The 11,528-nt window shown below is 37.1% G+C and overlaps 1 protein-coding gene across 1 annotated transcript; it reads right to left on the bottom strand.

Annotated features, from left to right (window-relative positions):
* Positions 1–204: 204 nt before the first annotated feature.
* LOC131024548 (protein IWS1 homolog 1-like) lies at positions 205–10,470 on the bottom strand. The gene is made up of 11 exons (XM_057954062.1): positions 10,089–10,470; positions 9,308–9,821; positions 7,256–7,372; positions 4,084–4,304; positions 3,817–3,946; positions 3,666–3,728; positions 3,055–3,132; positions 2,779–2,867; positions 2,619–2,687; positions 2,355–2,508; positions 205–1,752 (listed from the first exon to the last, which is right to left on the bottom strand). Exons 1-11 carry the CDS (start codon positions 10,106–10,108, stop codon positions 1,660–1,662), a joined length of 1,548 nt encoding a protein of 515 aa, XP_057810045.1. The 5' UTR covers positions 10,109–10,470; the 3' UTR covers positions 205–1,659.
* Between the last annotated feature and the right edge of the window lie 1,058 nt (positions 10,471–11,528).

The following is an 11,528-nucleotide window of genomic DNA, read 5'->3' as shown; positions in this document are numbered from 1 at the left end:
TTCTTACATGTTTAGTGTTGTGTTTAAGTAATTATTGTTCTTAATTTTCCCTACACTTCATATTTTAATTTTATTTTTCAATTAATTAATTAGTAAAAATCGAAAATACAATTAAAATTAGCATCTCATATATTTTTTGATGTTCTTCACACACATGAACACAGACCCAACAATAAATCAAAAACAAAAAAAAACGATAATAAATTTTGAAACAAGAGTTTAATACCTAGCAATAAATGAGAAACAAAGGGAAACCAAAATCAAATCTGATCATTTTTGTTTCAAAATCAAAAATTCAAATCTATCAAAATCGAAATTAAATCAAAATTTGATCCTTTTTGTTTCAACAAAGGGCTCTTTCTTCGCCGGCTGCGCTAGGGTGGAGGCGGTGGAGGGAGAGAGAGAGAGAGAGCGCCTCAGCGTGCATGGAAATGAAAGGGAGAGGAGAGAGAGAGAGAGGCGGGGGAAAGATGAACCCAGTAATTCTCCCAAATCTGAAGCAGTGGCTTCGCTGCTGTCATCGGACCCAGGGGAGAGAACAAAGATCGACTGGAGAGAGAGAGAGAGAGGCAATTTGGGGATTAGGGTTTGAAGAGGGCTGCGCCACCGCTTGATATACGAGCGGCGACTGGAGCGTGGAGGCGAGGCGATGGAGGCCAAGTCCGGTGAAATGAAGCCGCCTGTTCAGTGAAGAAAACCACCAAATAGCTTTCGACATTAACAGATCCAGAATATCTGACCCATAAATCGGTGAGAGGACGCTCTCCGGTGGACGTCGGGAAAAACCAGGAAGAAGGGTTTTGCTACAGTGGATGAAGGCAGTGGAGGCTGTCGAGGGCGGCTCTAGGGACGGCACTACTGTGGAGGAAAGATGCGCTAGGTGGAGGGTGGAGATGGTAGGTGGAAGTGGTGGAGAAGAATGCATAAGAGGGAGGAAGAGAGCCAAAGATTTAATTAATAGTTTAATCAAGTTTTTAATTAAGTGTTAATTATAGCCCAAAAAGGAAACATGCCATGTTACGTGAGACGGTCCAAAAAGAAATACAGGCCATGAATAATGGGACGGAGGGAGTATAATTTTCGGATTAAATAACAGGCCATATCTATCGAACCAAACAAGATATTACAATACTAATCCTATCTAATCCTACAAACCGAACACCCCCTATAAGTACAAGTACCAAATTATTTATAGACAGATAAAAAAAAATTGTGACAAATCTTTCATGAATGTAGGAAATAGTATAATTTTTTGCATTTAGTTAAAAGTTGGATCATAAATCATTATAGAAAGCTTCTCCTGAAATTTTCTTGACGGCACATTTGCTGTCAAGTGTGAATAGGGACTCTCGCAATTTGAACCAAACAGATGAACTACATGGAAATCTAGGTCACCATCACTACTGTAAAACTTACATTGTACTAAAATGGATCGAAAATAAAAATAGAACAGAAAATGATATCAAAAGACTGTAGTCCAGAAACCAAATAAAGTCAGCGAAAAGTTAATTCTAGTACAACAGGATATAAGGGGAGACGGAACAACACAACAAAAACCTAAAATAATGCAAATAAACTGTAGTAGCATACTCAATCTCAAACATGTAACTAGTACAACACCATAGATGTTTGGTCCTAGTTAATGCCGAAACGAGAAGATTAGAGATCCATGCCACGACCCCCCACGCTCGGTTTCACAGCCTGGAGTTTCTGCCGCTTAGGTGCTTTCATCTGTTCCAATTTCTTGCTCAGCTGCAAAAATAAAAACATTTTTTTTAAAAAAAAGACCGCGGTAGCATAAATATATCAGACTAGTGCCCATTCATTGAACATAAATATATCGGACTAACGTGCTGGTCATAGAATTCATACACAACAAATTTTCCTCAAAGAAATCATTACTGCATGGTGAATGAGCTTAAGATGACTATGTGCATGAGGAGCTCTTCTTCTACTTTTAGAAACAAAAAGTTAAGCTAACTGAATTGTATATGAGAATCTCATGCTAATTAGTCATACAAGATTGTTTCTTTGAAGTTCGCTCACTGTCTGATCACCTAAAATATGCATATTCAAAACAGGTCCAAATGAATGGAACATAACCAGAAAAATGTTAGCAGCAGCTAAAAGGGAAAAAGACTCAGCAAAATGATAGCACAATACAAAGAATGTGCACAACATTTTCTTCAGTGGCGAATAAAATCATATGAGCAAGATACTTCAACATTTTTAAGGAGATCAGGAGAAGTTTTGAAATATTTTCTTACGCTATGTACGCCTGTATATATACTAAGCCCTAAGTTTTGAAAAATGTTGGTTCCATCTGAGACTTGTTTAGTAAAAGAACTATCAACCTTTGCTCTGTGTTGATCCTGCACCTTTCTTTGAGCCTGGGCCCGTACTGCTTCTGGATCAACCTTTGATTGGGGACGGACCACAAAGTCCATGGTCATCGCTTCAGGCCTAGAGGCATGTTGCCTCGAAGACGATGCTCCGGAACTTTGCGCCCTACACATACATGAAAAAGATTAGATGCAAACACTGTGAAGATGAAAAGCATATCAGCAAAACTTTCAATCTAGCTGACGACCGACAGACAGCACGCAACCACTTCTTACAGTGAAAGTTTGCGTAAATCCAGGTCATCATCCTGTGATGCCCCTGCAGCAGCATTACCCATTGTTGCTCTGTAATAGATTAACAAGGAAAAAGTCTCAGTGGTACAGATTGACTCATCCAATAGAGAAGCTTACTCATTAAAGGGAAGATGATAAATACTTTTTAACTGGAGGCCTCCTGTAGGTTTTTTGGACCTCGTAGAATTTCATGTCCCCATAATCCGTGCTCAAATTAAAAACAACTCGGCTCTGTATCAAATTCAAATACATTTTCAAAGTGGAAATGACTGTTAAGCTATTGATAACAAATAAAAACTAAAGCATTTCACTTGACGCATCAAAATTTTAAAAATAGTATATGTAGAAACTGCAAAAGAGGAAAACCAGCCAGGGAGTGCCACATTCATCAAGATAAGAAAATGAATAATTATAATACCCATTTTTCCACCAATTGTTTGGCAAGCTGGCGATTGGCCTTAGTTTCCCCATCATACTTGGAGAAAAACATAACAGCCTGCCAAAAAATGATGCAGCATCAGGCTTAATGCTCAAACTAGCGGCTGAGGCAAAATGAAACCACTGAAGCCAGTGAAGCAGCCAAAAAGAATGATTTGAATGATAATCAGTAAAACAAAGAGAGAAAATTGATAACATGGTTTCTATATGAAGAAACAATAAGAATTAAGAACAGAACATCATAAAAGTAATGAGTTTGAATTTGAACAGTTTAAGTGAATGAAATTTAGAACTACGTCCGAATGAAAGAATTATAATGCAAGGAACACAGGAGTCTGATGCTAGGTATAGAGTGACGGAGTAGAGCAGAGGAAAGAAATACCAAACGAATAAGAAAACATAGACGGCTGGAACAAAAAAAAAAAAAAAAAGAACAAATTTACTACCTGGTCGTCCCAAATTTCTACCCAGACTGCATGATTCACCCCCTTACGAGTCATGAATAATTTTAATATTAAAACATAACCACATAAACATGGGAAAACTTAAATACACAGATGCAACAAAATCCTAATTTGAGCAAACTTTAACCTTTCCAACGTCGCTCTCGGCTAGTTGTTTTACGCGGTCCTCCCGGTCCAAGTCAATGTAGAGCTGGAGGTAGCACAAACTAAAACTATTATCTTCCAGTTGTTTAAGTTTGCAAAATAAACCAAAATAAGAGAAAAGCTGTTCTCCCCACATCATTTAAGCACTTGAACACAGCTTCACGGACGTTAATATTGGGAAAGCTTCCATCTGGTACAGGCTCGAGCCATTTTTTAAAAGCAAGTAAAACTCCACGATCGAGAAACTCTTGCTGAAGGTGTTTTCTGCATGATAAGAAATCCACAAAGCTAGCAGTTTAAAGAAGTTGACTTACAAGCATTGGGACAGGCCTGATAAATTAAGTAAATAATATATCATAAGTATGCAACCAGCCCAAAGAACTAACAGAAAAATAATCGACCTTGGGATGATATCTGTCAACAGAGATAGATGCCTCAACTTTGTTATGCAAGGTTTCTCCTGTCTATTGAGCTCCGCATCTTGCTCAGCAGCAAGATTAAGCTCAGCCAAGACACTGTCGACTAGCAATCTAGTTGCGGAAGGACTTGTTTCCTTCTTCTTCTTCTTCTTTCCAAACTTGAAGAGTTCCTCTATTTCATTGTCCACCTTTTCCACTTCGGGCTACAAAATAAGCCACAAGAGAGAATAATTAATTCCATAGATTTTCTTAATACCCCAAAAACTGAGCCTGACTAGAATAACCTTTTACAAACAATACAACTGAAGCCAAAACACAACGAGTTGTGAATATAATAATGAAATACCATTCTTTTAAACTGCTTCCCTTCTGGTTGAGAACTCATTGAACTGAATCTTTAGTGTCTGAGTTAGTGATTATGAAGTGAGCGAGAGCTGTGTATGCTTCAATAGTGCATCTATTATATGCATGTGGGCTGTGTCTTGGAGGGGGAGGGGGGAGATGAAATGGTTGCAGGTATAGCGGAATTTGGTAGATAACGACAAATAAAAAGTAAGGCGAGTATAGCGGAAGTTGGTTGGAGAGAATAGTTCTACTTTAATGACTTTAGGACTATGTAATATACTAATTGAGAATTCAGCTACAGAGAGAGGGTACCAGTTCCTCTTAAAAACTTCTATCCATGAAATTAAACTGTCAGTAGGATATCACAGGGGGAACCATTAAGCACTATCTATGGATGCTAAATAATCAACTCGTCGAAAAGCTTAAGCAGATAGGACGAGTATCATTCTAGTTTTTAATTTAATATCTACGACATGTCCCCTAATGTGCAAGCTAGTAAGTTATTTATTATCCATGCACTGCACATGGAAATTTTTTGAAAATAGGTAGCTGTGAGATTCAAACATTGGACCTTCAATTTCGTAACACTCTTATACCATGATTAATAACCACTTCATATAGAAGTTTAAACTAGTACAGATGAGTATCTTTTTAATATTCACTTTAATATCTTCAGCAGTGGATGGCCATTTAATATTTTTTTCCTAAAAGCTCAGCTTGTATAATGAGCATAGGTAGAGTTGAGCACAGTAAGAGTGGATTTTTAATAGATTCCACCTCTCAATAAGAGCTAACCTGTCATGAATTCCCACAAAAATTAAATTGGGAAAGTTAAGCCAAAATAAGTTATGACGATAATGCTCAATAAATCTCGCTGCAAATATCAATAAACTGGGTGCAAAATAGGTATTTTCCCACCTAACTCAATTTCAAAATAGCCAGTGCGATAAAGGGTTGTAGGTGTAGCGGAATTTGGTAGATAAAGACAGATACCGAGTAAAGAGAAGAGGGGGAGAGGGGATTGTTAAGAATAAAGGGGTTGCAGGTATAGCAGAATTTGGTAGATAAAGACAGATAAAAAGTAAAGCGCGAGGGGTGGGGGTTGAGATAAAGGAGTTGCAGGTATAGCGCATTTTGGTTGCAGAAGAGAACGTTCCAACTTTAATGACTTTGTTTCACGCAATAAAATTGAGAATTCAATTACAGATAGATGGCACTGGTTCCTCTTAATGACTTATATATGTGAAATCAAATTATGGAAAAAGGGGAAAAAACCAGTGTCCCTATGAGGACAGGGGAACCATTAAGCACTATCTATCAGTGTTAACAGCTCAACTCGTCTAAAAGCTTAAGTATCACCCCTAATATTTAATTTAATATCTTCAGCATTAGGCCCCCGAGTGTAAAGACTAGGCTCCTATTTTTCTTTTTAAATCTGAGCACAGCAATGGAATATTTCATAAAAGTGTTAGCTGTAAGATTCGAACAGCAGACCATTCGTTTGATATGGCTCTTATACCATGTTTATATAATCACCTCATCTAAAAGGTTAAGATGGTAAGAAATAAGTATAATTCTAATACTTAATCTAATGTCTTAAATTAATTTACATGAATTAAGAGGGAGTGTTTTAGAGCGGTGGCGGGGGGGTTACAGATGAAGAGCAGGTGTCGGGGGGGGGGGGGGGTCGATTGTTTAGAATAAAGGGTTGCAGATATACCGGACAATAGTTGTAGAAACATAGCGATTCAACTTTTATGATTCAGTTCATATATATAAAACTGAGAAATTACAGATGGATGGACACGACCAGTTCCTCTTAATGACTCATGAGTCATGTCCATAAAAGTAAACTGTTGAATGGGGAAAGGGTCAAAGAACCACAGCAAGGACAGGGGAAAGAAATAACCATTAATCTAACTCATTTAAAACTTAAAAGCTTAAGAAGATAGATAATTCATATATACATGTAGCTGTGATATTCAAAATTAAGACATTACATTTGGCATGGCTCTAATACCATGTTAAAGAACCACCTCATCTAAAAGTTTAAGCTGGTACACAAGAGTACCTATTTAATATTTAATTTAATTATCTTTGATAGAGGATAGCACGTCGATATTTGTCATGCTTTGGGAAATCTCAACCTGAATAATGAGTTACGAGAATAAGTAGAGTTGAGAAGAATAGGAATGAATTCTAATAGATTCCATTTCCACCTACCAATAAGAGCTAAAGCCATCACAACTTTTTTCCCACAAGCGTTACAAGAAAATAAGTTACTAGATACTACAGTAATGCTCAATAGAATTCATTACAAACATTTATAAAGTGGATGCAAAATGAGTTTTCCAACATAAATCAATTGCAGCACAGCTAAGCGGTAAGCTGGCAACATCAGATGAGTCAGCAAAAAGCGAGGGAGCACGCCAAGCTTTATGAGAACAATTTTTTTTATACAATAGTAAGTTAGTAACTATTAATAGAAGGATTTTTTTTTTTTTGGGGGGGGGGGGGGGGAGCGATTATCATATAACCCTGAAGGCTACATAGAGAAGCATATATATTGTACATGAATGAATGAAACATGTATCAACCGACATTGGAGGTTACACAAACAACCATGGGCAGAAGAAAATTGTTTTCTCACGTATATTCATTAAAATTATTGAAATGCATAAACAAAAGAAATTTTACAATCCTAAATAATTAGATCAAACAAAATCTACTACCAACAGACAAGAGAATGCATATTCTTAATGTTATGGTATACAACAAATGCATAATCCAAACAAGATATAATTTCAACCTGGGGAACTTGACTCGGAGAATGTTCATTGTCACTTCCATAATGGTGAGAAGGATCTACACCACTGTCATCGATGGGTTTATCCTCATCCCCAGTCCTAACACCATCTTTGTCATCCTAAACAAATTTAGGTTAAAACCAATCATTAATTGCCACTCAAAATTTGAAAATATTGCACTTAAAAACAGACAGAAGACACATATGGTTGTCAGATTATTAACATAACAAACAAATTAAACTATATTACCAATGCATCATTAAATATAGGAAGAAAAACTTTCATTCAGAGAAAGAATAATATTTCTTTTGGAAGTATACTAAAGAAGGAAAAGACGATCAACAAAATTGGTTGATTATTTATTGACTTATAGTTGTCATTTGATTACCTTTAGAGACATTATATTCTTGTTTTATTATATATAGAGAGTGGATTGTACAGGTAGAGATCATTGTGAAATCAGTAAGTAATTCGGCTTTATGTTGGGAAGGCCGTTTGGCCAAATGGAAGAATAACTAGAGGCAAGAAAGAGATCCCTGGGTAACTTTATTTCTTTGTTAAGTTCATCAATAAGATTTAAGATTGTTCACAAAGTAAGTCATTCCATTGCCCTTGACTCTATCAACATGGAAACATAAGACCTTAAATACTGTAACGATGTTTACTGTGTAATCTGTTGACACTCAAACCAACCTAAATTTGATTAGCCCAATCATTCTGAAAAATATGATTCTTGAAATTTATGGAGTAAAATTTTGAAAAATATCATAAGTCCTCATAATCAGTCTGAACTAACTCAGAATCTCAAATTGTAAGTTTGTAACACTATAAGAATACGATGGACAGCTAAAAGGCGCTACATGAGCAGGCTGCAACGTTTTAGCTGAACCATCGCCTGCATTCATTTGCTACAAGAAGTATATACGCTAAAAAATAATATTAATTCCAATTGATTTATAATTGACCTCATCAAAGTTAGCTAAGTAAGACTAATTGATATTAAACAAGACACGAAAACTCAATTTGAATTAATATTACTAATACTCCAGAGCTATATCCAATAATACTTAATGCAAATAACCAAAATCAGAAAATTGCAAGTTTAAGAACACAACATGATCATAAACAATTCAAATTCCTACAAAAAAGTTCAAATTTTACATCTAAATAGTGGAAATAACAATCTTTACAGAACAAAAATAAAAACAGAAGCAAAAAGCTTCTCCAAATTTCCGTAATTTCAATAAATATTCCTATAAAGACAGCAAATGAGATTGTAAAATTGACCGAATAGGCGAATATGAAATAATTCCACAATTCCGTCACATGAATCACTGCAGGTTTATTAGATTTATGGAAGTTCATGAAATTTTCCTATTAAAGCAGCATATATATCATAAAATTAATTCCATGTAATATAATTAAAAAATTGCCCATACGAGACACCAAACACTCACTCAACCTCTAATATTTTTTTACTATAATGGTAGCAGATTAGATCACCAAAATGACAAAAAATTATCTAATTCCAAACCTTGCCTATTAAAAACAACATTGAATCTCCATTAACTCGTAAACTTTTCCTATCAAGAGAACAAACCAGATTATCAAATTCACCAAATATGATATAATTCCAAAACTTGACCACACAACTCATTGAAAGCTCATTAGCTACAATTTGTTAGATAATCTTAGATTGCAAATGCCACATAAAAGAAACAAATGAAAAAGTGAAACAAGAGAAAAAGGGGGAAAAGGCCCATCCAGATCCCTTAACTATTCAGAAAATTCAAAGTAGGCACTGAAATTCCTTACAAACTAATCTAGACCTCTGATCTTTTAAAAAAGGTGTATCCATTCTATCCCCTTCTTTGGACGGGAAATTTAGTGGTGTTACAGGTGTGTTAGTGTGCGTAAGGTATAACACCATTAATTTTTAAGTCCAAAGTAAGGATTTGATGCACCTTTATCAAAAGTTCAATGGGCTTGATGCACCAAATTTGTAACAAGAGAAATTAATGCAAAACTGAAACAACTGACTAGGGGGATTCAACCTCGCAATTGCCACCCACAATTGCATCCCACATCTCTTTAATCTCATCATCCTCGTCATGTGCCCTTTCCTCACCCCCACGCTTCCGGACCCTGGGTTTCTTCTCCTCTTTTTCCACTTTCCCCTTTTTCCCCATACTTCTCCTATTCTCTCCTTTCTTCTTCTTCTTCCCCTTTCCGCCATCTGTGTAGTCATCTCTCACCAATTCCTGAACACCATCGCCATCCAACACAGGGCCTGACTCTCGATCAGATTTAAATTTTATGAGTAGCTTCCGACATTTTGAATTTGAGTCATTATTCACTGGAGTTGGGGCGGGAACTGATCCTACACCAGATTTTATTTTTATGATTAGCTTCCGACACTTCGAATTTGAGCCATCATACACTGGAGTTGGGGGTCTCTCATTGTGGTTAGAGCCAGCAACATCCAGGGAATGTTGCTGAGGCTCGTTCCCTTCAGATCCGACATTCTTGTCGAAGTCCACCAACAGCTTGCCATCTTCATCACGGTAACTGAATTCATAAACAAAAATTGAGTTTTTAAACCCTAATTTACTCACAAACACACACATCCATTAATAAATTATAGGTAGCAATTAACCTACGGAACTCCCAATTTGCAGTTTATAAACCCTAATTCACACACATTCATATAAGATAGCAATTAACCTATAGAAATTCCCCCAATTTCTACTCAAAACCCTAATTTCACTGCAGAAAAAAGAACTGAACTAGTTAAAAACGCAATTCAACAATTTAAAATCTGGGAATGAGACTTACGGTTCGTTCTCATGCTCCATGACTTAAACTTCAAAATTAGCCGCACAAACAGCAGAACTGAGGAGATTGGGGGTGTGTATATGCATCGAACAGACGCTTTCACTGCTGTACAAATGTCGAGCATCTTTACACGTTGCAGTGCGATTGTTGAACTTTTAATTCGGTTGTTGAGGGATTCCTGGGTAGCGAAGATGAAACAAAAATCCATGTGGTCGAGATGACAGAGGGGATGCGGTGCGGAGACCATGGCATGTAACGATTTCACGCAAAGAAATTGATAAATTGGCGGGAAAATGGATTATGAAGTTCCTCGTTTCGGATTTAGGGAGCCGAAAGACTTCCCTCTCCCCGCCTCTGTGTGTGTGTGTGTGTGTGTGTGTGAGTGAGAAGTAAGGAGTAGGAGTATTTTTCTTTGAAGCGACATTTTATTTATTTATTTATTGAATTTTGTTTGTGCCGTATTAAACGTTTTCGTAGACGCCAAACGTTTAATACAATTCATTTATACTACAATACAATTCATCGACGCAATGATAAATTAATCCTTATTAACCAACCAATTATAGGATACCATGAATGCAACGGACGTACCCCAATTCCTACTTACTTTGTCGATAGTGGTGAAGCTTAACATTCAACCCTAAGTCTAAACAAGCCGGAAAAAGAGATCGGAGTAACCTGGGTCGCAATATGAGAGTAAACTTGCTTGAAACTTGCAGATAAAATCCTTAGAGTAATTTTGCGCCTGTATTATAATGAGTTACAAGGAGTATTTATAGGATTACATTAGGGCGAAGGGTAAAAGGGTCTCTACAGGTTATTCACGCACTCCACATGCGGTGTACGTGAATAATTCTCTATCTTCTAACAAAACTTTCCTAACTACCTTGCAGCTTTATGTTGAACACGTGGTCTTTCTAAGCTTTCGATGTTGATTGCTTCCCTTTCTTTTTCTGCGCTGACTCCACTGGGACGACCTTTTGTCTGCGCTGACTTTATCATGTCAAGCCTTTGTCCGTGTTGTCTTTAATCGGGGTGGAACTTTGTCTGCGCTGCTCTTTATATAGGATGTACTTGGGCCCTTCATGTATGTTATCCCTTTGTCTTATCCGCGCAGCTCTTTTAATCTTTGTTTCCATCAGCGCTGCTTCTTTCTTTGAATCTTCTCCGGATGTTACTTTAATGCCATGCTGACTCTTTTGGTCTGCGTCGACGTTTGTCTGCGCCGCTTTCTTGCTTTGACAATTGTATGATGCGACTCCGCTCCTCCGAGCCAAGTGCGCCTAGAGTCTAGATCAGTTCCTTTCTTAGTCTGCGCCGCTGATTCGACATTTTTGGAATAGGGTGGCTGATGAGATCCTTACTCCTCATCAGCTACTCCCCCTAGTCTACGAAAAGAGAGTTTTGAATTTTCGTAGCTGCACTAGACTTCTGGCACAT

The sequence above is a fragment of the Salvia miltiorrhiza genome, chromosome 5, assembly GCF_028751815.1.
Source record: "Salvia miltiorrhiza cultivar Shanhuang (shh) chromosome 5, IMPLAD_Smil_shh, whole genome shotgun sequence".
Taxonomy (NCBI): domain Eukaryota; kingdom Viridiplantae; phylum Streptophyta; class Magnoliopsida; order Lamiales; family Lamiaceae; genus Salvia; species Salvia miltiorrhiza.
The sequence above is the reverse complement of the archived record's forward strand: the minus strand, read 5'-3'. Positions and strand labels throughout refer to the sequence as shown.

What these genes read in the sequence shown, in the direction of transcription:
- LOC131024548 (XM_057954062.1), bottom strand. Translation starts at nt 10,108, where the DNA reads ATGGAGCATGAGAACGAACC. An exon ending in TTGTGGGTGGCAATTGCGAG is followed by an intron (nt 7,373 to 9,307) that starts GTTGAATCCCCC and finishes AAATTTGTTTAG; the next exon opens with GATGACAAAGATGGTGTTAG. An exon ending in CCGAGAGCGACGTTGGAAAG is followed by an intron (nt 3,133 to 3,665) that starts GTTAAAGTTTGC and finishes ATTTTTTGGCAG; the next exon opens with GCTGTTATGTTTTTCTCCAA.